At 40.8% G+C, this 26,390-nt stretch overlaps 1 protein-coding gene across 1 annotated transcript; it reads right to left on the bottom strand.

Moving 5' to 3' along the window:
* On the bottom strand, positions 1-26,316 carry CHMP4C (charged multivesicular body protein 4C). The gene is made up of 5 exons (XM_038579613.1): positions 26,023-26,316; positions 7,449-7,626; positions 4,400-4,514; positions 1,125-1,290; positions 1-936 (listed from the first exon to the last, which is right to left on the bottom strand). The coding sequence occupies exons 1-5, from the start codon at positions 26,210-26,212 to the stop codon at positions 875-877; spliced, it is 711 nt and encodes a 236-aa protein (XP_038435541.1). The 5' UTR covers positions 26,213-26,316; the 3' UTR covers positions 1-874.
* Between the last annotated feature and the right edge of the window lie 74 nt (positions 26,317-26,390).

The raw sequence follows: 26,390 nt of genomic DNA, 5'->3' as shown, positions 1-26,390 counted from the left end.
TTTTACTCATGATATACTTTTAATCGACTCTTTATGTATTTACAAGGAATATGCCATAAGGTGTAAATAAACGTACAAGAGAGCACAAAATGGAAAAGAATGAACGCTCACACATTCAGCACGCTGAAGCCATAACAGCATCGTAATGGCCCGGGAGTGTTAACACGGCTTCCTAAGTGGCTAAATTACACCCAGGAGATCCTCGCTCAGCAGTGTAAGCTGTTAGTGCTCTCAGACATTTTGGGAAGTGCATCCATTGCCCCATTCCAAGCTTAATTGCCATAATAAATGTCAATTAAAGCTCCTTTAAGATTTTAAACTGCAAAACTCAAGTGAAACTATTTATGTATGGACTCACATAAGACTTCTGGTACATGAAGTCTCTCCTACAAGAGACACAGTGTATTTACACTTACTGTGGGACAGATAGGTTCCAACAGACACACTCAGCAAAACTTGCATTCACTTCGAAGAGAACGCTATTTTCTCTAGCTATCAACGCCTCACTTTTACGTGGCTTATAAACTGTCATATGTTTTCTATGTTAATAGAATTCCGTTCTCCTTCAACAAATGTATACAGAGCACCAACTAGGTGCCGGGACTGGAAATACAGTGGCCTGTAACAAGACAAACGCCCCCTCCCATCAGCATGGCGAGATCCTCCCAGAAGCTACCAGGAAGTCCCTTTCCACCCCTGATTGGATGTCTACACACGATTCCTTGTGACTTGTGCTTATAAGGCTTAAAAGACAATTACTCGTCCAGCGTAAATATAAAACGGGGTCTTTGTTAACTTCTGAATGTGGCAAAGACATTTCTTTATGTCTTAGGTAGAGTTCATTAAGTCAGGTGTCGACGAATTCCATTTTAGTTTAAGGAGCCCAAGCTGCCAATTGTTTGATATCATCAACTTCTTCTGTCCTCTTGGAAGATGCTAAAATGTAAAAATGGATAAAAATTAGCAAGTGGTGGCCTTCACACCTGCAGCACAGAAAACAGGTTTGAATACAGGAATTAAATGGCATATGTTTATGAAATAAAAAATAAGTGCTATATGGAATAGGCCTGGCTAGCAGTTTTCGGGAACTATCTGACCGTGGGCGGTTGAGAGGGGCAGCACACCTGCTCGAGATCGATGTGCAGTCGAGGACACGCCCGACGTTCCACCTGGCAATCTATCTGGCTGTGCTGGGAGGGAGGAAGAAGGTACATTTGGAAGTCGGATATTTGTCATCTTCGTATTTAATGCCTCCTGCTCCAATTCTTCAAGTTCTGCCATCAACTCATCCTGAACATAAGAGAAAGAAAGAATTATGGAGTTAACGTTTCAAGAAGTGGGTTTCCTCAAACACAATAATAAGAACATCTGCTACCCAATTGATATGTGAGAACCCGGTGAAATGGAATATTTATTTTAAAGACTAACTCTTTCTTGCAACACTGAGCAATGATTAAAAATGAATATTTTGGGTTGTGCAAATTTGTTGTAGTTAATCTTATAATACTTCAGTAAACAGTTATTCGAGTAATTTGTGCTCGCTGAATATATAACCTCTACAGTTTCTAGGAAATTTGCACCTTGCTTGTCATGTTTCCAATGTATCTTTTCTTTTCTACTGTGACAAATTAAGAATCTGTAAAACTTTAATTGGAGCAAATACATATTTTCAGCTGGGCTAATGCCTATGAAAATAAAACAACAGGTACAGCAAAACCATGAGGTGCAGAAAGTAAAAAGAACCAAAGATACTATGGTTTCTCCGTTAAAGTACCAAAACCAGTATAAATCATGCTGTGTGGTTGGGTTAAGAAAACTTCAACTCAAGGTAGATACACTGTACTTCTTTCTTTTAGCTATGGTCTCAGAGAGTCTGGTTTAATCTTCTTCAGAGAGACAAGACCAGTTTGAGATTTTAAGAGCACAAGTCACCTTACGTCAGATATGAGCTCACTACAGAGGTTCAGATCTAACTGACTCCACGAGCACCCAAGTAGAGTCCAATCCCCCCGAGAGAGGTTGGGAATCAAAACCAAATTTGTCATTATTAGAACTCTAGGGCTGTCACTATTAGAAATGACCCAAGACACTCTTCTATTCGACCAAGGAGATTCTTTGTTTATTCATTCATTCATCATTGAACAAATTTATTGAGAGCTCACGCATGGTCAGGTATTGAACCCAGTATTGGGGGTGCAAAGGTGAATCAACAGTCCCTACACTTAAGGAACTCATTATTGAATGTGGGAGAAAGGTACCTAAACAAATCATTATCTTATATTAAAATGAGAGTAACAAAACTTTGGGCCAAGACAGGATATACTTAAGCCAACCACAACATTTAATCAAATCAATTTATATCAGATGTGCAGCACGCTTAATGATTATCTGACCACTGCTAAATCTACCTCAAGAAAAGGAAATAAATCATGAAAGTGTATGTCATTAGGCCACGTGAAATAGCAGGGTCAGTGTAATGTGTGCTTTCTGGTTTTCCACAGGCTATGTGAATACAGTGCCTTCAGAATAGGTATTCTGATGCCTATTTCTGCTCACAAAACAATTAGAGATAAATATAATTAGTATAGTAATGGCTGGACACATTATCCTACACTGAACGTGTGCCTGGAATTGCCAATAGTACTTGACAGTCCTCAACAGCACCGAGAAGATACTGACATCTTCTTAAGCAAACATGATAGAATAGTCACCTCCTCCATCGTTTACAGACTGAGTATCAAACACTTGTTCACTGATAAAATAATTTTTGAATTTAAGAAACTAAAAAAAAATAATAATAATTTAAGAAACTTCAGAGATAAGCTAGCCATCCACTAATTCTCCTTTTATAGATGAGGAAACTAAGGGTCAGAAGAGTGAAGAGACTTACACAAAGTTGAGCAACAAATCGCAGAACCCAGGTGTCCTGGTGAGCCCAGAGCCCTTCCACCATTTTGTCATGCACTCATGAGATGCTTCTTACCCTAACCGGGGGTAGGCAACATTCTCTGTCCAGGGCCACATGGCGACATCGTAGGCCTGCTGGCCACATACAGTCTCTGTTGCACAGCCTTCTTTGCTTCTACTGTTATTGCTCTAACCTGTACCCTCCTTAGCTCAGGCACCGTACAAAGAGACCATGGGAAGGATTTGGCCTAACAGCCAAATTTTCTAACTCCTGGTCTACATCATTTTGGGTGGGAGGGAGAAGATATATCTTACTATTTTAATTCCAGTATAATTAAAATACAGTGTGATGTTAGTATTTAGTTGCTTACAGCAACGAGAGAGTACACATTACTCAGAGCTCCTCATGATAAATGCAGTCTTAATCCCCTTCACTTGATTCACCTTTCCCCTCACCCACCTCCCCTCTGGCAACCACCAGTTTGTTCTCTATATTTAAGAGCCTCGGGTTTTTTGGTCTTTTTTTATTTGTTCTGTTTCTTAAACTCCACATGTGATGGTCTGCAGCACTTTTAAAAGTTGTTGAGGGACGCCTGGGTGGCTCAGTGGTTGAGCATCTGCCTTCAGCTCAGGGCGTGATCCCGGGATCCTGGGATCGAGTCCTACATCAAGCTCCCCACAGGGAGCCTGCTCCTCCCTCTGCCTAGGTCTCTGCCTCTCTCTCTCTCTCAGTGTCTCTCATGAAAAAATAAATTTAAAAAATCTTAAAAAAAAAGTTCTTGATACTCAATTCTCATTTTCTCTGTTTCCATGGAACCACATCTCAGTAGATGTAGCATTTTTAATATCACATAGATGCAGGAAGTCAGATTCTTTCCCATACTAATCAGAGAGCTGGAAACATTTTGAAACATATACTAGTCTTACTTATGTGTGCTTTGAGCAGAACAATTGAAATTCACAGTGCAGACACCACCATTATAATTATAGTCTCTATTATTGGACTGATTAATCTAAATGGAATGTGGGTGTTAATAATGCCACTCTACATTTATTTTGTTTCATAGCCTGAGTAATAAACAGAGGCACACTAACCTCTAATTTAACAACTACAGAGCATGATATGTCTGTTCCTTGCAGAGTGACACAATCTGCTTTGTTTTGCCCAGATGTGTGAGCGCTGGATTCCTCGTAATGGTGCTATTTAGGCTTCACCCATTAAAAGTCACTAACTCTACATAATCACATACTGCCTTCCCTTAATAGCTGAAAACTTAATTAGGGGTGGTCTGCTAAACCATATTAATCTTTCTTTTAAATCAGGGCTCCCAACATTTCATTTCCCCCCTTAAGAGAAGTGCATCACTAACAAATATCACTTATTCTTTAATGATATTTAAGAAAATATTTAATAAAACCTGCCTGATACATATGGGAGGAAGCTATCCTTTTCAGCAACCACATCCTCTGTTCTTTACGCTGTGATACCTACCTCATCAAAGTCATCGCCAAATCCAACCCGTTGAGAAAAGGCTTCTGAGATTTCTTGGGCAATATCCTGTTGCTCTGTGATCTCTTGCATCAAATCATCTATTTTGTTCAGATCCCTGGGCAATAATACGTTTTTGAAATATTTTAGAATTTTACTTTAAAATTATGAATTTAGATATAATCCCATATGAAAAATGAGTCAATTTAATGTAAACTCTTAGTTATTTCAGTAGGATAACAAAAATCTCTGATGAGAAGATTTACCAACTTTAAAAATAACTTGCATTTCAAAAATACTAATAATCCTGCATATGCACATATATTTTAAATATTTGATAAATAGCCGTTACATTTGGAAGTCACTAGAGACTATGACAATTTTTGTAGATGCATTTTGAGATTTTGTCTGGTAGGGCATATGTAAAATTTAATATATGCCACTATGTATCAACTCAGCAGGAAATGATGCCATGGACCCCCAAGGACCATTATGACCAAGATAAACAGCGACTATCTGAGAGCAGTCTTTTAGAGAGGCTGAACTCTGGAACCAGAGATTTTCTAGAACACCTAATGGCTCTGAGCTGCTGACTCCCTGAGGGCTTTCCCATAGCTACTGATGCCAGGTGGAGAATACAAATGAGAACAGGGTGAGCCCTAGGAAGCCCTCAGAAGAATCAGAACTTTGGCACAGGAATCCAGGTAGCCACAGGCCCACGATGGACAGCTGCTCTGAAGACAGTTTCTAGCACCTGAGCCCCCCACCCCACCTGGACCCTAACCATCAACCTAGGCTGTTCATTCTGAAGGCCAGGATCTGGACTGCTTCACTACCACCCTGTCTCTGAATCATTCCTCCAACTCTGAAACTAGGGCAAACTGATTGAGAACCAGAGGAGTGACAATTTTCCTCATTTTTAAGTGACCTAAATACTGAAATTGTGATTCCCAGTGGAATAAATATTTTGCAAGTTTCTCAGACTATGGGAAAACCCAAATATTTTTACATTAAAAAAAAGTTTTCTTTTAGCATCCTCCTATCACTCCTTATTTCCAATCATTATAATTATATTTATAACAAATATACAAGGAACTTAATTTATGAAGAGGAGTATGAGAAAGGCATAGCTGAAGTTTGGGCCTCAGGTTGAATTTTTCTCAAAAGGAATACAGTGGAATGCGGCTGCTCAGCTACCTGGAGAGAGAGGCTGTGGTTCTGTGCTACAGTCAGCACCTCACTTATAGGATTCTGTGATGAAGTCAGCACCCTGCTTACAGCAACGAGAGAGAATTTTGACTCTGATAATGACTCTAATGATCTTTCTGAAGCTGTCAAATGACAGCTGGTTATCAATGAGTTATCAAGGCAAGAAAATGTCAGCAACGATGGCTTCACTGACCCCTGCATCCACTTTTCCCATCCACAGACACTTCTCTTTACCCCTCAGGCATTCATCGCTCTTGTGCACCTTTGACCCAGAATCACTATCATACCCAATCTTGGGAAAGGATCAGGTCCCGGGCATTGATTTCTCAGGGTGAATATAAAGCAAATTATCAGGAGCCTCACTACCACTATGAATATTGACACTGAGTGCTTACTTTGCGCCAGAAACCATGCGAAGTGCATTGTATCTAGTATCTCATTGACTTTCACAATCACTACACGAGGTAAGTACTATTATTATTTCCAATTTACAGCTAAGGAAATTGAAACAGGGAAAGGCAAAGTAATTTGCTCAAGGACAGTTGGTAATGAAACAGAGATTATATATAACTCAGAAAATCTGACCTCAAATCTATGCTCATAGCTATTATTCTAGGTCAATGTTTCCCAAACACCTGTTAATATCAGAATCACTTGGGGAAAACTTGGTGCTAAAAACAAAAAGGCCCAATTCCTACCCTTCTTCAAGGAGTCCAAGGAGCCTGGGCATCTGTGTTCTCTTTTGTAGCTTTCCAGGTTTGATAATCAAAGTTTGACAACAACCATTATTTGATAATTCGAACATTCTCACAGATGTTGACATTAAGGCCTTTTAATTTTTTTAAATTTCTTTTTTTTTTTTTTTTAAGATTTATTTGACACAGAGCACAGGCAGAGGGTGAGCAGCAGCAGGAGGGGGAGAAGCAGACTCCCCACTGAGCCCGATTCCAGGACCCTGAGACATTTAGGCCTTTTAAAAACTATAGCGTGGGGGGTGCCTGGGTGGCCTAGTCAGTTAAGCATCTGACTTCAGCTTAGGTTGGGATCTCAGGGTCCTATGATCAAGCCCCACATCGGGCTCCCTGCTCAGCGGGGAGTTTGCTTCTCCCTCTCCCTCTGCTGGTCCCCACCTCCACTTGTACGCTCTCTCTCACTCTCCCTGAAATAAATAAAATCTTTTTTTAAAAATTAAAAAAAATTGGGATCCCTGGGTGGTTCAGCGGTTTGGCGCCTGCCTTTGGACCAAGGCATGATCCTGGAGTCCCAGGATTGAGTCCCACGTCAGGCTCCCGGCATGGAGCCTGCTTCTCCCTCCTCCTGTGTCTCTGCCTCTCTCTCTCTCTCTCTCTCTCATAAATAAATAAATCTTAAAAAAAAGATTAAAAAACTGGGATCCCTGGGTGGCTCAGCAGTTTAGCGCCTGCCTGCGGCCCAGGGCGTGATCCTGGAGTCCCAGAATCGAATCCGCATCAGGCTCCCTGCATGGGTCTCCTTCTCCCTCTGCCTGTGTCTCTTCCTGTCTCTCTCTCTCTGTCTCTCATGAATAAAAAAATAAAATATTTAAAAAAAATTTTAAAAACTATAGTGTGAACGTATTCACAGGTGGAATGTGAGACAATATTGAGGCAACTGGGAAACAGAGCTAAATGAGTAACTTCATTTTCTCATGGTCTTTTTTTTCCTACTCTAACTTCTATTCTTTCTTTGAGGGGGCATTCCATTCCAAAGTGTCAAAAAACCTTAAATGGGTAACTCCATTCCTGCCAAAGTCACCATATAGTTCCAAAGGCTCTTCTCAACATTGAGGGAATTAATGACTTGGAGGGAGACCAAAGTCACTCACATGTTTTCATGAACTGCTTTCATCGCTTTTGCCGCAAAGCCCATGTTTCTTAACACCTCGGTGTTGGTGTGTGAGTTTTCCAGGGCTTCTCTCTGGAACTCAATGGTGGAAAGTGTGCCATCAATCTGAGCGAGCTGCTTTTCAAACCTCTTCTTCCTCTTTAGTGCCTGTAATGCAGCTAAATAAGGGAGAAGCCACATTTATAAGGAGAAAGACCAAGCCACTAGATCAAGAGACATTTGCTCAACACCAACCATAGACTCAGCATTGCTGATCCCTATAGATAACGAGGATGCCAAATAAAGCTGAGAAACTAACACTGCCATCTGACCTTTTATATTCCATAAAATATATCTCATAAGTATTTCTGTCAGTATAGGATTTTAGAAAAAGAATAGATAAAAATATGAGTAAAAATTATGCAGTAGAAAAATAAAAACTCTGAAGGAACAAAAAAAATCTTAATAATTGTCTATTCTAGCCCAATTTCCTTATTTCAAAGACAAGCTAATTGAGATCCAGGGAAGTTATGTGACTTTCTTGAAGGTAAACACTGAGTGGCAGCTGGAACCAAAACCAAGGATGATGAGCTTCATGTCTTGGTATAAAATGATCATGAGATGGTCAGCAAGGTTACATCCAACCCTGGGCATCCATAAGCTCACACTGCTTGAGTCATAGTCAAGGATGATATGACACACTGGTAAGAGAAAAGTGTTGCCTTCAGTGAAATATCCAAATACCCTCCCATTAGCTCTTCAGCAAAATAACCTTACCTGCTTTATCTGAAAAATCACAAAACTAACAGGGTCCATTTGACTCTGGCACTCCCTCCCAAAAAAAATACAATATGAGTTTTGATAGGGTATTTAGGGACAGTGCAGGAAAACAGTAGCAGAAGAATGGTAATATAAAGATAATTCAATGGAATTGACAAAACTCAAATAGCTTTATGGTTTCGGAGTGAAGCACATAAATTACAACAAGAGATTTCTGAGAGAAGTCTCTCTTCAAACTCTGCTTTAGTCAATTTATTCTTGTAATTCCAAGAGATTTGGTTTACTTATTATACCCCTGTCCAAACCATTCTCTATTTTCTCTCTTGAAATCCCAATATGATGGATGTTGGATTCCTTGGCTCTATCCTTCAATCTATAAATTTATTTCTCTTTTTGTTCTATGTTCTGGGATAAATCCTTAAGTTTACATTCTGAATTACTAATTAGTCTTCAACTACATGTATTCTATTTTTTGCTCCTTTCTTTTTAAGTATTTCTAATCATTTTTTAAATTATGTCTTTAAAAAATAAATTATTCAATTTATTTTAAATTCTGTTTTAATTATGTCTCTTGAGTTTGGTTGTTTGCTTTGCTTATCTTAACCCTTTCTTGCAATTACCTTTCATCGAAATTCTTCTGAGTCTGTGTTAAAAGTTAATATTTATAAATGAAAGACTAGAATAGTTAGTATAAATAACTGGGGTTCTTGTAGTTACATAAGTATGTTTTCCCATGAGGTCTCTCTCTTGAAAGGCAAGGCTGCCCAAAGCTGTGTATAAGAAGCGTTTGTGTTATTCCATGGGAGGGAACAAGCAGACAGGCTTAACAAAGAAAGGCTTTATTTTAGGTGTGGAACACTGCTCTCTATCTCCCTGGGGAGCGGTAACCATCTTCCCCTATCCTTCCCTGCCCACTGTGGAAGTCCAGAATTATCAGGTTCTGCTTGGTTTCCCTCTCCAGGTACAAAATCACAGTTTAAGTCCCTGCTGACTAGCACTTACACTTTATTTAGAAAAGAGCTTTTACTTGTTTAACCTGTCCTTTAGGAAAGAACTAAAACAATTTTTTAAAAATTGTCTGGCACGAAGGCCTTTCTATGATATCACACAATATCATCCTGTAGAGAAGCTCATCACATGAATGACCAGAGCTGTGTCAGGGTTTTCTCCCCAAGATGGAAAGAATGGCCCATTGACCCTCTGGGTTAAGGCTCTACCTGTAGATCCATATGTACTGTTGCATTTATTACACTGTATTATAATTATTTGTAAAACCTCTTCTACCCCACCTTGCCTACACTAGTTAGAAGCCCTTTGAAGAGAAATGTGGTATCCTAGTTTCCCGTTTCCCCAGTCCCAGGCCCAGTTTCTGGCACATGGCCAATAAAATACAAAACAAAAATTAACACTGAGTATTTGTTATATGCCAAACTGGTGCTAAGTGCTTTATGTGAATTATGTCATTAGCTCTCACGAAAACTCCAAGAGTAGACCCTATTATTCGTCTACTTTACAGGAGATGAAATAAATATTAAATAAATAAATCCAATAATTTTGTAAACACAGTATAATGACAGCATGGTATAATAGAAAATGTATGGACTTCAAGGCCAGAGTGTACCTTCCCCCATGATTTAATAGATACGTACTCTTGGGTAAGTCACTTCCCTTGTTTGAGCTTCAGTTTGCTGTTCTGGAAATGGGGATATAATCCCCACAATGCTGGGGGATTGTTTAAGAATCAGAGATAATTTATGGAAAATACCTTATACAGTCCCCATGCAAGGTAGACAATTAACAACTAGATAATATTATTAAAAATAGCAATTTATAGAACATTTATTAATGCAATTGTATATCTTATTTCAGAGACTAATGAGTAACAAGTTACCTATTTTTTCATAACTCATAACAGGAACATAATACTAGAAAACATTAGAAAATATTAGAGTTAGAAAATCTTAGGAAGCTAACCTTCAAATACACATCTCCACCCAACATACCCAGAAGTGGAATGTTACAAATGTGACTCCTCCCTATCCTGTTAGGCTGGTTCAGTGTCTATACTTACTTGGAACCTGACTGGTATCCTTTGACCTAAAAGTATTTTCCTCTTTTTAGAAACACTTTAATGTTCTCTATTTAAAAATACACCATGTTTCCTAGTAAGAATTTATATTAGATTACTTTCTAAAATTCAAAAAATGCAATTTGATTTAAAGGATGAGACTTCAGAGTTACTAGATTTACGTTTTAATCTTACCCCTACCAATTAATGACTATGCATAATAACCTTGGAGTGTGACCTTAACTCTTAAGTGACATTCTCTACTTGGATAATAATAATAATAGCAACAACAATAATATGCAGATGACAATAGACCATTGTACTCTGGAGTCAAGTTGCCTACTTCCAAACCTAGACTCCATCTATTCATAGCTGTGTGACCTTACATAAGGTGGTTATTGGAAAATAAGGATATAACTCACTCAGTGGTTGAGGATTAAATGAAATAACATATGCAAAGTATTTAGTGTGGTGCCTGACACATAGTGAGTGATTACTAAATACTGAGGACCTTCATAATCATCATCATTATCTCCTTCACAGGGCTGTCAGCACCATATGGTGGGAGCCGCATGGTATAATGCCCAACCTTGCAAATGTCTGTTGTTAATAATAATGAGTTCTGGTTTGGAGACAATTTTAAGTGCCTATGTTAACATACAGTTTCTGCCCTTCAAATTACGTGGGAGGAATTTGAAAATTCACTAAGAGGTGAGATCTCAACTTACACTTTAATTCCCATACCACGAACTACGAATTGGCCTACACCAGAGTCCTAATCTCAGAGGGAGCCAGGCAAGTCATGAAAGTGAAGTGAAGCAGAGAGAGGTTAGGGAGAAAGGCCTTCTTTGTTTTCTCACCTGTGAGAGAGAACAAGACAGGAATATTAGTCTACTACAATAAAAAGTAGTACAAGAGTGGTAATAAAGGATAGTGGACCCTGGCCCCAGGATCAAGGAGTCAATGGGAAGAAGCAGAACTCTGGCAACCAGGAAAGCATAACCCTGATCTAACACCCACTGGGCTCCAGTCCACAACTACCATGCCCAGCCCTTCAGAGGCCCAATAGAAGCAAGAAACCTAGATTGGCATGCAAAGTCTTCCAAATTTAAAATCTGACTTACATTTTTCCAAATCACCTCGTGTGAGCAAACCCAGTGATTTCCGCACCGCTGGATCTGGCCCCAGGACACCTGACACCTCCTGTGACTTCTATCTGGCACAGTACACTTCTCCCAAACACTAAGACAAGAGGCTTACGTTCCAAGGAGCCGAGAAGGGTATGTGAAGAGTCTCCTTGTGAGGCGGTTCCCACATGAAAGGATGATGCCTCAGGCCCACCATGAATTAAGACAGGCTTTGATTTGGGGTTGTTTTTTTGTTTGTTTTTGTTTTTGTTTTAAGATTTTAATTATTTATTTGAGAGAGAGAGCACGAGCAGGGGGAAGAATGGAGGGAGAGGGAGAAGCAGACTCCCCTTGGAGCAGGGAGCCCGACCACATGGGGCTTGATCCCAGGATCCTAGAATCATGACCTGAGCCGAAAGCAGATGCTTACCCGACTGAGCCACCCAGGCACCTCTTGATTGATTTTGTTTTATAATAAACAATTTGGGAAAGAAATGGCTGCATATTTTCAAAGACATGGAACAAATACTGCAAACTTCACATTGCTCCTGTTTTGGGAGAGAAGGATGTTTTTAAAGCCATGTAATTTAACCTGGGTAGAAGGTGCAATTCAATCTTCAAACTCCTGTCTGTGCTTTTAAGCACCTGGTGAGACCTGGGCAACATTCTTTCTAAAACAAAGCTATCTACTGTTTTGTTTTGCAGTGGAGAAACAGCCAAGGGTTTTGCTTCGGGGCTTCACAATGATGTCCCTCGGCAATGGATTCAAAGAACAGTGAGTAGTCCACACCGCTGTAAGGGTCGCATGAAGAGCCCTTACTACAGCTCAGCGAGGATAGGGGCTGAAACTTAAGAATTACTCACTTGAACCAAAATTCCACCAGCCTTAAGCAACTTTACTCCACTACTACAGAGCCAGAGGAGGAAGGCTTTCAGTCACCTATGAAAAACAACTATACATGGCAGGAAAAAAGTTACAGTTTTATTGCTCCTATAGTATAAAGGGCATCTTGGTTTTAAAGGTCAATCTGTTTTTCACACACTGAGTATCTAAATGTGTGCCTTGTTAATCCATTAGTGGTCCAAAAAAAAAAAAAAAAAACAAACAAACAAAAAAAGAATCTTTCAGAAACCATCATATCCAGTGACTATCGACAAACCTGTTGGTGAAATATGAAACTGCATTATGACAGCTCTTCCCTCTACCAGGAATGGATGATCTTTAGAAAAGGCCTAAAAGACGGGGCCTGGAGGAGAAATCCCAGAGGGCTTCAGGTACATATGTCACACGTAATTGATAATGTCGTCCTTTGCTTTTAACTGGGAAGTGTCGTAATCATGTGGTTTTATTTGAGAAACTTTAAGGTAAACCCTGTTCTTACTCACATACCAATCACTTTGTTAATTAAATAATACCTTCTATTTATGGCACCTTGTTTTAGTTCTTGAAAAACACAATCTGAATAAGCATGATGGTAAGCGTTCTACAGACACCATAAAAAGAAAATGTTTAAAGTCACAGGTTAGATTGAAAACAGCTGGGATCATACTAGAAAACTGTAAGGTTCATTTGCCCAGCACCACCCCATCGTGAATTTCCCTGGCCATCTTCAGTTTGAAAAAATATATATTCTTATCCATTCATTTCAGCCACTCCATGAGTATACACTGAAGATCTCCCCCACCCCCAGTATTATGTTAGGCACTGCAGGGACAAAGAAATAAGGCTATAATCTCAGAGGATCAAATATGCAATGGGTGTTCAACCACTTATTCATCATTGAACAAGCATTTATTAAGCACCTACTATCTTCCAGAAACTGTGACCACAGATACTAACAGGTATAAGTTACATTTAAGCAGCAGAGGAGACATATAGAATAATGAGAGACTTGTAGAAGGTAGGGTGGGCGCACACAGGGAATGGACAAGGGATGGTGTCACAGAGGCAATGGAGATGAAGCCAGGGTGACAGTCTGCACGTATACACAAACAGCAAACACACAGCAAAGGAAGGAACACAAATGATAAAAGGTGTCACAGGATGGAGTCACCTCCACAACGCAAATCTCCTGCTAGACAAGGTGAAGTTTCTGGCTGAGATATATGAGAAACCAGAAACTATAAACCCCAAAATAGAGCACATCACACCAGCTCACCACACCGGCTGGATCTTATAAGTAACCTTCCTATTTTCAAGGTCTCACCAATATTAAATGTCCTAGAAAGGGTCAAGAGCAAGCTAAAAGAAGACCAGAACATGGCAACGATGTGGGGAATTATACAATGGTGAAGCAGATGCCTGAGAAAACAGTAGAAAGGAAAGAGATTGGAGAAAGTAAGTAAGAGATATCCCAAGGAAAAGGACATTTGGAAGTGGACTACTGCTGTAAGCAAGCCAGTGACGGTGGACTGAAAATGCAGGAAAAAAAAGAGAAATGGGGATTGATAAAGTATGAAAGATTAGAAAGAGGATAATTAACACCCTATCCCATCTCCGGAAAGATAGGAAATGGACAAAGGAAGTTAAAGTTCATTTCCAACAGAAATCATGCTACTCTCATTTTTCTGAAAAGCTCACAGCTACTTTTGGAGATCGAAGCAGTTCTTACCGCCAGGATGTTGCACGAGAGATTATTAAATCTGAGAGCGAAAGGTCATGACCAAAAAGTGCTATCAGCCTTGAGCTGTCGAAAAAGGAAGAACGCTTGCCTAAGACTCATTTTATATATCCACTGAAATTCTTATTTCTTATAATTAATTGCTTCTGAGGTCGATTGCTCCGCAAGTCAAATTAACCTGCTATTGGAACAACATACCAATGTAGTAATTAAAATGTACTTGATATTCTTTGTAAAAACCCAATTAAATGTTTGACTAGGAAGCATATATAACTGAATGGATGAGTTTTTTTACCTGCTACCAGTATTATTAGTAACCTCACACTTTGGTAACCTCTATGGGGCTGCTACTGCCTAAAATGCAAGGAAAATAGGATGAATATGAAACCAGCAAATATTAAATAGAAAAAGTCAGAAATATGGGCACCTGGGTGGCTCAGCGGTTTAATGTCTGCCTTTGGCCCAGGGCGTGATCCTGGGATCGAGTCCCGCATTGGGCTCCCTGCAAGGAGCTTGCTTCTCCCTCTGTTTGTGTCTCTGCCTCCCTCTCTCTGCCTCCCATGAATAAATAAATAAAATCTTTAAAAACAAAAAGTCAGGGCAGCCCGGGTGGCTCAGCAGTTTAGCGCCGCCTTCGGCCCAGGGCGTGATCCTGGAGACTCGGGATAAAGTCCCTCGTCGAGCTCCCTGCAAGGAACCTGCTTCTCCCTCTGCCTGTGTCTCTGCCTCTCTCTCTCTTTCTGTGTCTCTCATGAATAAATAAAATCTTAAAAAAAAAAAGTCAGAAATAGTGATTATACTTAACTCTAGGGTAGACATATGTACCTATAAATGTAATTCCATATCACATGTGTACATATATACATGGTTGTATGTAGCTATATGCACGTATGTACACGTGTTTATACATGTGCATGTATGAATATGTACATGTATATAAATGTGTGTACATATATGTACAACATAGTTCTATTTTTCTACTTGCAGCAAGGATTCCTTTTCATCTGATACACCAACATTTCCTACTATTTTGACTGTGGCTTGCAGGTGCCCCTGAGAACCAACAAACTATACCCCTACAGTGCCCTTTAACTCTCACTGTCTTATGATTCCATGATTATTCCCTTGAGATTCTATGATCAACAAATCTTGAAAAATATATAGCTCCTATCCTCAAGCTCCTATCCAATTTCTATTTGAATTTCTTTTTTAAAAAATATTTTATTTATTTATTCATGAGAGACACAGAGACAAAGGCAGAGACACTGGCAGAGGGAGAAACAGGCTCCTTGCAGGGAGCCTGATGAGGGATTCGATTCAGGAACTCTGGGATCATACTCTGAGCCAAAGGCAGATGCTCAACCACTGAGACACCCAGGCATCCCTATATTTGAATTTCTTTAAGAGAAGGTTTACCCTGCAATTGGTGATGAATTATTCTTTAACTTTGCAAGTGTAAGTGGGAGAACAATACTCAACAAAGGAAGATAGTTTATATAATAAAAATTTTCAAACTCCTCACAAAAAGGTAAACCAAAGGCTCTTATATATGTGATCTTTAAAATACATGTAAATTGATTTAACATGATTTTACTTTTTCCTGCTGCAGTTAACAAAGTTTTGAGTTAGGATAATATCTTTGTTCAGACTCCAAGGTTATATTGACTTTCACCTACATGTACTAAATATGGTCATGGAATTTGCACTGCTCACTGAGAAAGGCCTATTCTATTGACCAATATTACTTCTAAAGCAAATAAGGTATGGATATGTAGCATATAGGACTATGTGAAAGAACCAAAAAGATTCACCAGAAATTCATATTTAAATAGAGAATAAAATGTCAAAAAGTGTTTGTCGAATATCTGGCTGCATGATTTTATTCCTCTAAGTTATATGTGAGTCAAATGTAAAAGTATATATTATATTTCATTTAAGCTGGATGGTTGACATTAAATTTTAATTTTTAAATGCTTCAGCTTCTGCTGCAAGTATTCCCAACTTTTAACAGAGAATAATCAACTTTTCCTTGCCTGTAATTTTTAAATCACCATTCTTGTTGCTGGCTTTTGAGGGGTGGTTTTGTTTTTGGCATGTAAGTCACTAGGTCGCTAGAAGGAGGAAGAGTTGATAGAGGTTGCGCAGATGACAGTCGGGCTTTAGCTAACCCCATCCTCTCACTGGAAATACCCACAAGCGAGAGATACCTGGGAGAAGGGCTTAGCAGTGGGCTCAAAGATTCATTGGTTTGGATTTAGGAGTTCATTGCTTTAAAGCATAAATTTTGGACTAAATCCCAAATATTTCCAATAAGCAATTCTCTATTAAGAACCACTTATTTGAGGTAAGAAATCAAGATCACTGGTATATGAAAGTCAGTTATTTGGGAAATAGATTACTATTTGCTTTATATTTATTCCAGACTCTTGCTGTTTTGTTCCTTCTCCTTCTGTAAGCTTATAAGCCAATTGTGTTTGTTGAACTTCTATCAAAGAATAGTAAAAAAAAAAGTAGGAAAAACTAAAATTACCAGTCTGTACTAAAGTTCTAGTCACAGTTTCCTATGGCAAAAGGTTGAGAATGGAATTTTTAAAAATAAATCCTCAATATTACCTACGTCTTTTAAGTACCTGCGATAATTTTGTCCCTTAAAAGTACAAATGGAGGGGTGCCTGGGTGGCTCAGTCAGTTGAGCAATAGATTCTTGATTTTGGCTCAAGTCATGATCTCAGAGTCCTGAGATAAAGCCTGTGTTGGGTTACATGCTCAGCAGGGAGTCTGCTTGGGATTCTCTCTCCCTGCCCACCCCACTGTTGTGCTCCCTCTCTACAAAAAAAATATATCAATGAATCTTTTTACCAAAGTACAAATTGATTCACATATATTTAAGTATATAACAAAAAATAAATGCCAACATAAATCATTCTCATCTTTTCCAAAGCTGATTGCCAAAGCAAAGCACTGTAAACTTAAAAAAAATCTCAGTCTTAGAAATGGCCTTGTATCTCACTGGCTAGACTATCATGCATGTGTCCTGTTTTCTTGAAAACAAAATCTGATCTGAAATTAGTAGTTCTAAATACTGAGGAACACAGTAATTCTAAGTACATCTGAGGGCAAGCTTACAATAATCTCCTGCTATCGTTTCTCAAAACTGTATAAATCATATGACTTTTGCATAATCATGGTGTCAATAAATTTTCTACCTTATTGTGGCTAATTCAATTAATTGCAAAATAGTATACATCAAGGAAAATTGTATTCTTCATATAATGTATTTTGCAAAAAAAAAAAAAAAAGCTCTATTATCCAGCTTTGTGAAACTTAAAATGAATAATAATAATAACTGTTCCAAAATGTATAATGATGCTCCATATTCATGACGGGGAAAAAAAAAAAAAAACACCAAAAACCCTCAATTAGTTACATAAGAAATAGTACCAATTACCCTTCTAGAAGTAGCTACAACACATCAGCAAACTGTCAAAAATCTGCTCCACAGACTTTTTCTAGAATGCTTCTAGAACAGAGACACCCTACACTCTAGTTTCTGAGAAATTAGAAAAGACAATGATAACTAGAAGCCAATATGAGCTCACAAAGATGAAAAATAGCAAACTAATCTCATTGACCTGTTTTCTTTGGGTTACTAGATGCTGACTCAAGGTAAAAAACCATAGGCCACTCAACCAGCCTTCTCACATTATGCACATCAGAATTAACCAGAAAGGCTTGAGTATCACAATCCTAAACTTACCCTAGACTTCTTGAGATAGAATTGCCTGGTGTGGCATTTTAAAAAGCTCTCCAGGTGAATCTGGTGAAGCTAATATACTCTCAGTTCATAAATCAGCATTTGGGAATCAGAGGTGTGTGACTATAGTTTGGTTTCAAGAATATAACTCACAAGGTATATTGAAGCATTGTTAGGGAAAAGAGAAAAAGGTGGAGAGATAAGATGATATGGGCTAGAAATGTACATTAGGTATCTTCATAGCTAGATGAATAACTGAACTCATTGAGCACTGATCTGTCAAATTGGTAATCATGCCTTACTCAAATCTTAGATGAAATGTTATTACTGGAATATAAAGGTTATCCTGTAAGGAAGTCTCTAGAGGCATGCCATGAGTCTCTGTCCTTGAGTTCTGTCTTATTCAATGTATTTTAACAAATACTTTGACAGAAAAACAAAAACAAAAACAAAAAAACCCCACCTGTTGATCAAATTTGTGACTGGTTCGGGCAGCCTGGGTGGCTCAGCGGTTTAGCACCGCCTTCAGCCCAGGGTGTGATCCTGGAGACCCAGGATCGAGTCCCACATCGAGCTCCCTGCATGGAGTCTGCTTTTCCCTCTGCCTGTGTCTCTGCCTCTCTCTCTCTCTCTGTCTCTCTCTCTGTGTCTCTCATGAATGAATAAATAAATAAATAAATAAATAAATAAATATCTTTAAAAAAATTGTGACTGGTTCAACAAAAAAGAAATCGCTCATATATAAGACAATGAAATCAGAATTTTAAGATTTAACTGAAAATAAGATGATCGTGAACAGAAATAAATGTAAAATACTGAATGCAAGCCTAACATATTGATTTAAATGGGGAGAGGGTAAATCTGGCTGGGATTCTGCACTCTTTCCAAATCCACTGGGGGAAGGCAACTGACCTGCATCTGAAAAAGCACAACAGAACAAAAGAGATAACAAGCCCATGGCATTCTGCTGGTTGGGGTACCTAAGTGGGTGAATGAGGGTATAAGTCTATGAGGATCCCTGCCAGGGCTGAGAGAGGGAAGGGAGGTAGTAGGAAAGTGAGAAGTTTTAACACCCCAGCTTAAGTGAGTAGGCTCCCAGGGCCCATTCAGATATTTTAGGTTTCCCCACCAGGGGTGACAGCCCAGGGGGAGCTTCTGAGGTGGGGCAGAGAAACTGAGGGTGAAAACTGAAGAAGGGTCACATTTCCATTGATGTATGTTTTCCAGAAGAAAGAAGAGTAGTTGAATGGAGAACAAGACCTGACTCGCATATGGGTCCTTAATGCCCCAGGAATAAAACTCTTTCTTTTCTCTGGCCCTAGAATACACAGAGTACAGTACAAAATTATCAGATAATTGAGGCACCTGGATGGCTCAGTTGGTTAAGTGTCTACCTTTGGCTCAGGTCACCATCCCAGAGTCCCTGGATACAGCCCCATGTCTGCTTCTCCCTCTCCCTCTGCTCCTCTCCCTGCTCCTGCTTTCTTTCTCTCTCTCTCTCTCTCTCTCAAATACATAAAATCTTTTTAAAAATCAGATAATCAAAGGCAAGCAGAATACTTTATCGTGATGCTTGGTTTTAACTTGAATTCTGGAGAACTCTGAGATTCTTCAGGACTATGGAGTCACAGTACCAGGTGGACTTCCCTCAAGAAAACTAATACAGGGTAGCTAATAGGCATCCGTCAGAAGCTTCAGGAATGTTTCTTCAGCAGGAAACAGAAGGGAGGTGGGTGGATATTTCTCCTCTGAGTCTCTGATTAATAGAGGAGGAAGAAAGCAACAACAGGAACGGTGAGGGTAGAAGATGGAGTAGAGGTTTCTAGTTTAGCAGCTCATGGAATACTACCTGCCTCCTCAGTTCCCAAGCTGTAGTGGGCATCGGAATCACTGGGTTATCTCTTCAAAGTTCAGAGTTCTGGACCCCGTACTCCACCTACTATATTAGAACGTTGAGGGGGGTCCTTGTGAGTGTACATTTTAACAAACATCTTCAAGGAATTCTGATGGGGGTGACCTGAGGGCCACGTTTTGGGAAACTCTCTTAAGAAAGGAGGTCACCAAGTAAGTGATATCTCCCAAGAGACTTCCCGTCCATCAGGGCCCTGCATTCTGCATCAGTCTCATGTCACCTGAGCCATGCATGCCTGCACCCTCACTACTTGGACAACAAAGCTGATACACAGCTGACGCAGACGGCATTCTTTTTATACAGAAGTCCGTCCGGTTGTCCGTGTCTGAGACTGCAGAATTCAGCTCCATGACAACCATAATAAAAAGCAAACTGAAGAGGAACCAAGGAGGTTCGTACATGAGGCTAAGCCAATGGGAGCGTGCACACACCCCAACTCCAAGGAACATCAAGTCTGCGTCACGACTCTGAAAGCAAATTCGGCCTTGCCAAGAAATAGCCCGGGCTTCAAAGAGAGCTGGCTTACTCCAAATAAAAGACTGTGCCCTCAGATCTCACTCATCAGATACCTGATGGAGGAGCAGAAGGGCCTCAGCTGCCAGGTTTCACTGGAATCATGTGTAAAGATACTGAAGAGGGGTTGTGACCGAATTTGCTCCTTCTTGGTCTTAACCTTTCGTCCCTATTAGCCCATTGCCCACGGCCTGAGGCCTGTGGATAACCCAGACTGGAGCCAGCCCTCTCCACATAATTACATATTTGAAGTTCCTGCTCAGCCGAGGAAAAGGTAAGCAACAGAGGCACCTAGGGTGCAAATTTAAGAGGGTAATCACTCTCAGGGGCACACAAGTGTGTGCCAGGGTCTCTCTTACCTCCCACTAGACCAGGCCCTGGGAAGCAAACCTTAGCACAGTAGGGGGGGGTAACTGAGAGGTGACTGAGGGAGTTCAGGTCCGCAGAACAGGAGACACAGAAAAATGACTGCGGTCCTCAAGTATGTGAAAGGCCTTCACGTGTGACAGATGGAATAGATTTATTCCTCTTTTTTTAAAGATTTTGTTTATTTATTCATGAGAGACACAGAGACAGAGGCAGAGGCCTAGGCAGAGGGAGAAGCAGGCTCCCTGTGTGCGGAGCCTGATGCAGGACTCGATCCCAGGGCCCCGGGATCACGCCCTGAGCCAAAGGCAGACACTCAACTACTGAGCCACCCAGGTGCCCCTGGAGTAGATTTATTCTATGTTATTCCTGAAGACAAAATTTGGACCAGTAGGTGGAACTTAGTAGGAAGCCAATTTCAGCTAGGTAAAAAAAAAATACTGTTATCACGAGGGCTGACATTTATAGAGCACTGAATTAAGGGCTTTATACAATAATGTCATTAATCCTCATAACTCTGAGGACTAATCATCTCCTTGCCATGACGCAGATGAGGAAACCGAGAACTAGGCAGGCCTAGGAAATGGTCTAGAGCCACACCGTGTCTAAGTGGCCGGGCGGGGCTAGGAATCGAACCCAAAGTTGTCTGCTTTGAAGCCGAGGCTCCTGACTGCAACACTAAGTTATTGTCTATCAAATGTGTAAAAACTGGATCAGGACCTTATATTTAAGCAAAATAAAACCTGTGGCCGTCTCTTGGTGAGTGAGATTATTTTTAAAAAGACCTCAAGGGAGGTTAGAATAGTGACCACTATGGTGTTCCACCAATCTAGTGTGGCAGGAGGGGTTTGCAGTACACCGATCCCTTCAGCTCCTGAAGCCCTGGGACACCAAGAGTCCCCAAGCTGCTTGTCCCTGGTTATCCCAGAGAAGCACACAAATATTATCAGTGCCATAGAGGCCATGATGTGCGGAAAAGGTTAGGAAGCACTTCCAAGACTTAAGGACCACATATTCCTAACTCATTAACATTACTATGGATTTAAACTCTTCATCCTTAACTCCCCCCCCACCACCACCACAGGGAAGAATCACGGAGGCGGGGGTTTAGATGGATTGATTGATGACAGAGAGAAAGAGAGAGAAAAAACAGGCTCAAGCGGGAGGAATAGCTGGGGAAGGAGGGGGAGAAAGAATCTGAAGTTGACTCCACACTGAGCCCGAAGGCAGGGCTGGATCCATGACCCCAAGATCCTGGCCTGAGTGGAAATCAAGAGTCAGACGCTTAACTGAGTGAGCCACCCAAGCTCCCCCTGGGGGCACTTTTAAAAAAAATATTGATGCCTGAGCCCTCCCCCCCCCCCAGTCAATTATATCAGAATCTAAGGGGTGAGACCCAGGCATCAGGGTGACTTAATATACAGCCAGGATTGAAAACTGCTCTCAGGGTCGGCCTGAGTGGCTCAGTTGGTTAAGCACCTGCTGGCTCAGGACATGATCCTGGGGTCCTGGGATCAAGCCCCCATCAGAGACCCCGGCTCAACAGGAAGCCTGCTTCTTCCTCTCCCTCTGCCCCTCTCCCATTTGTGCTTTGCACACTGTCTCACAAAATAAATAAATAAAATATTTTTTAAAAATTAAAAAATCAAAACTGCTCCTGATGACAGTGCTCAAAAGAAAAAAATTAAGTAGTCTGTAAAAAGTCTGCTTTTCCACAAAGCAGATTACCAGTTGTAAAGCAAGGGTACTCTACAAAAACTACATTAAAGAATCTCTGACCTCCAATGTTTTTTTTTTCCATTTTTTAAATGGGACTACTAGAAATTTTTTATTATTAGTTTCAGAGGTAGAATTTAGTGATTCACCAGCTGCATATAATTCCCACTGCTCATTCCAACAAGTGCCCTCCTTAATGCCCATCACCCAGTTACCCCATGCCCCCACCCAACTTCCAAAACTTTTAACCAAATTATAAATCTTGTTCCAAGGGTTAATCTTTTAGATCAACAGGGTCCTGAATACCATGGGTGTTGCCCAACCAATTTGGTAATGAACACTCAGGTTCTTTTTGGGAAATTATGGTAACTACCAAAGAAGTTTGAAGTGAGAAGAATTAGCGACGCCTGCACAATTTAGTATGAGATACAGTAAGAACAAGTTTCAGACTAAATTCTGCATAAACAAACATACACTGGCAAGCAAAAACAATGAAGCCTGACTCAATGTCCCCTTAGGGGCTCCAATATACCCCATATGAGAAGCTCACTAAAGGGACGCCTGGGTGGCTCAGGGATTGAATATCTGCCTTCAGCTCAGGGCCTGATCCCAGGGTCCTGGGATCAAGCCCCACATCAGGCTCCCCACCAGGGAGCCTGCTTCTCGCTCTGCCTGTGTATCTCTCATAAATAAGTAAGTAAGTCTCACTGAAGGCAGTGACATGCCCTGGTAGGGTGCTGTGCTCCGTGCGAGGTGCACTCTGTCAAAAATACACCTGAACCAAGAACCAGACACGGTGTTCATCTGCGATCGAGTCTCAAGTACCATTTTAATGTTAAATTAGTTATATATCTAGTAGATTCTTATTATTTGTTCTTACAATGGGAAGCAAGGAAGTGTCTCCAGACTAGTTTAGCCAACCCACGTATTTAGAGTATCTATAATTTCACCACTGAGATTTCATTTCTAACACCATGCTAATTTAAAAGTTACTTGCTTTACCAATAAAACCTAGTTTTGACATTCAGAAGGCTGCCAAAGCTTCTGTTGTTGTGGAGAAATAGATTACCGCAGAATTTGTAGTGGCCAGGAGTTCGGCCCTTGTTTTTCTTTTTCTTTCTTTTTTTTTTTTTTTAACATATATATTTTTTTAAGATTTTATTTATTTATTCATGAGAGACACAGAGAGGGAGAGAGGCAGAGACAGAGGCAGAGGGAGAAGCAGGCTCCATGCAGGGAATGGCCCTTTCTGATACAATGTTAACTGGCCATTCAACCTCTTATTCTTGGCAGCAAGCTGGCTGACCAATCATGTCTAGAAGTAAAACTTTAACTGCATGTACATAATGTCACTCAGATTATAAAGTACAGCCCTTATAGCACAATATACAGCCCTGTGTAAAATACAGCCTTGTATAAACAAGGCCCATTTTGTACTAACTATATTGGGCTTGATTAAACCATGTATGTGAAAATATTTCTTAGTAGCTAATGGAAAACAGAAACTATGTGTACATGACATTATCTGATTTATTTGAAAAATGCTGATATTGACAGGTCTTCTAATATGTGGGTCTGGGATTAAATTCTTTCCATAGTTTAGAGTACAGATGAACTCATGCTAACTAGCCTATTTCCGCTCCCACAACCACTGTTAGAACCAGGCCTGGGCTAAAACCTGTGAAGTTCCCAAGGATAAATGATAAAGAGTAAGTGTCTTTTTCTAACCCCAATTAGTTATTTGCACATGATACACGCATCTGTAACTTCCCTGACTTAAGGAAGTTAGATTGATGCTCTTAATTAATGTTGTCTTTAATTCTGTGGGAGGATCTTAATAAAGCCATTTGCAATATACTTTAATGCATTACCAGTTGGAGACCATTTCTGGGAAAAAAAATCAATAAAATGTAGATTACCTTACATTTTTGTCTTCTGAAAGCAAATCTACATTTTCACCACTTCCTAGGAGCAGATGTTCAATTTTTAAGATTTTTTACACCAGTATTTACTGAGCAACCACTGTAGATAAAACAATATACAGACCCAAAAGGGTGACAGAGACATCCCTTGACAGACATCAAGCAAATTTCAGAGTGCCTATCAAACTGAAGAGGAGGAAAAAAAAAAAAAACGAAGAGGAAGAGCAGAGAAAAAGACCTGCCAATGACTTTTTAGCAAGCCATAATGGCATAGTATCTCTTTAGAAATTGCCATTAAATCGCTTCCCAAAATGTTTTCAGACAAAGTAAAAACAGAAACCAGTATTTAAAACAGGCCAGGATATAGTAGCCCAGCAGCAGCAGAGAAAAATGAAACTTGGCCTTTTTACTGTTGGTAGTTAAGTGGACGCAAATGTATCAGGCACATTTTTATGGGAAGCAGCAGGGTTTTCAAGGTCAACTCCAGAAGACATTATTCCTTTCCTGCATTAAACAATGGCAGCATCATTTGGGGCTGAGTAAATCTCCCCAAGCCTTTGTCATGACTAAAGAAGCCTGACTTGTGGATGCAAGTTCAGGGTTAGGTGGTGGGCAGAGTTCTGTTACTGCCGCTCCTATTTCTGAGTCCGCCACTGCAAAACCACTTTTCTTTCTGGTGTTACAAGACCAAATCATTTCAACTTCTCCCTGGGTTTTTTTTATACGTGTCACTGTGCTGTTCAGACCTACTCTCTATAAAGAGCGCAGTACGCTGAAGAAACCAATTAACTCTGGAAAGCAACAAAGGGTTCAAGGTGCGACAGGAGCACCAAGTGTCATTACTGGTTCAAAGTCCCTTGCGTGGTAAAAACCAGTGAGAGGAAATATAATATTTAGTTCCTCGACTATTTTTTAAAAATAATAACCTCAACAGCAGAACAGCCAACGAAACTCTTCAACGGCTTAGGAGCAAGGTAAAACCAGAACATACTAGAATATACTCTGCTAGAGATTTCTATGCAAGTTAAAATGTGTGATCCAATATATATAAACACACAACAGAAAACTTGATATTGGAGGTCAGCAGGGCTGGGCTAAGGTCAGGCAAGACAGGAGTAAAATTTAAGATGGGAGGCAAAAAAAAAAAAAAGGAATCAAGATAAATAATATTTTAATGCAACGTCTTTAAAGTTCAAAATTCACAATGGACAAAATAACACATTAAAAAAAAAAGTCAAATAAAAGAAGTGCCTTGTAGAACGACGTAAGGGCCAGAGGCAAAAAAAAAAAAAAGAAAAGAAAAGAAAAAAAATCAATAATACCAATTCTTGGGGATCCCTGGGTGGCTCAGCGGTTTGGCACCTGCCTTAGGCCCAGGGGGTGATCCTAGGGACCCAGGATCGAGTCCCACATCGGGCTCCTGCGTGGGGCCTGCTTCTCCCTCTGCCTGTGTCTCTGCCTCTCTCTATCATGAATAAATAAAATCTTAAAAAATAATACCAATTCTTTTTTCTTTCTTTTTTTTCTTTTTTTTTTTTTTTTTACATGTAGATATTTTGTTCATCATCGGTCTTTTCCATTAATTCTGAGCTTTTTAAAGCGTGTTCTTTACTGGGCCTCCCTAACAGCCTGCCCTCCAGGGTTGTGCTTCCTGAGCTGGGGGGTCAACAGCAGCTCCTGGAAAGGCCGCGGGGGGAGGTGCGGCCTCCGGGGCGGGTCCCCCAGGACCGGGCTTGCAGGCGGGGTGGGGGTGGGGGTGGGGGTGGGGGTCCCGCCTGCGCCGGCCCCGGGCCTACCTCGCGGATTCCGCGTGCCGTGCTTCTTGGCCAGGGTGAGCTCCCTCTGCACGCGAGCCTCCAGGTACTCCTGCTTCTTGCTCAGCATCTCCTCGGTCTCCCGAAGCCGGGCCAGGGCCTCCTGCGGGCTGGGGGCGGCCCGGCCCTTCGAAGAGCGTCCGGCTCCGAAGAACTTGCCCAGCTTGCTCATGGCCGCGGCTGCGGGGGGCGCCCCCACCCCGGGGACCCGGCGGCGACGCGGCGCTCGGGTCTCGGGCCCACCGCCCACAGGCAGCGCTCCCGGGCGGGCGAGTCGTCGGGGCAGGTGACACACGCCCCTGGGCAGTTCCCGGCGGCCGGGCCCGCCCCGCGGGGCGGAGGGGGCGGAG

This window comes from Canis lupus, chromosome 29 (genome assembly GCF_011100685.1).
Source record: "Canis lupus familiaris isolate Mischka breed German Shepherd chromosome 29, alternate assembly UU_Cfam_GSD_1.0, whole genome shotgun sequence".
NCBI lineage: Eukaryota > Metazoa > Chordata > Mammalia > Carnivora > Canidae > Canis > Canis lupus.
The sequence above is the reverse complement of the archived record's forward strand: the minus strand, read 5'-3'. Positions and strand labels throughout refer to the sequence as shown.

Coding starts and splice junctions, on each gene's coding strand:
- CHMP4C (XM_038579613.1), bottom strand. CDS start 26,212: ATGAGCAAGCTGGGCAAGTTCTTCGGAGCCGGACGCTCTTCGAAGGGC. Junction 7,627..26,022: donor CGGCACGCGGAATCCGCGAG/GTAGGCCCGGGG, acceptor TCCCTTATTTAG/CTGCATTACAGGCACTAAAG. Junction 1,291..4,399: donor TTGGCGATGACTTTGATGAG/GTAGGTATCACA, acceptor TCTTATGTTCAG/GATGAGTTGATGGCAGAACT.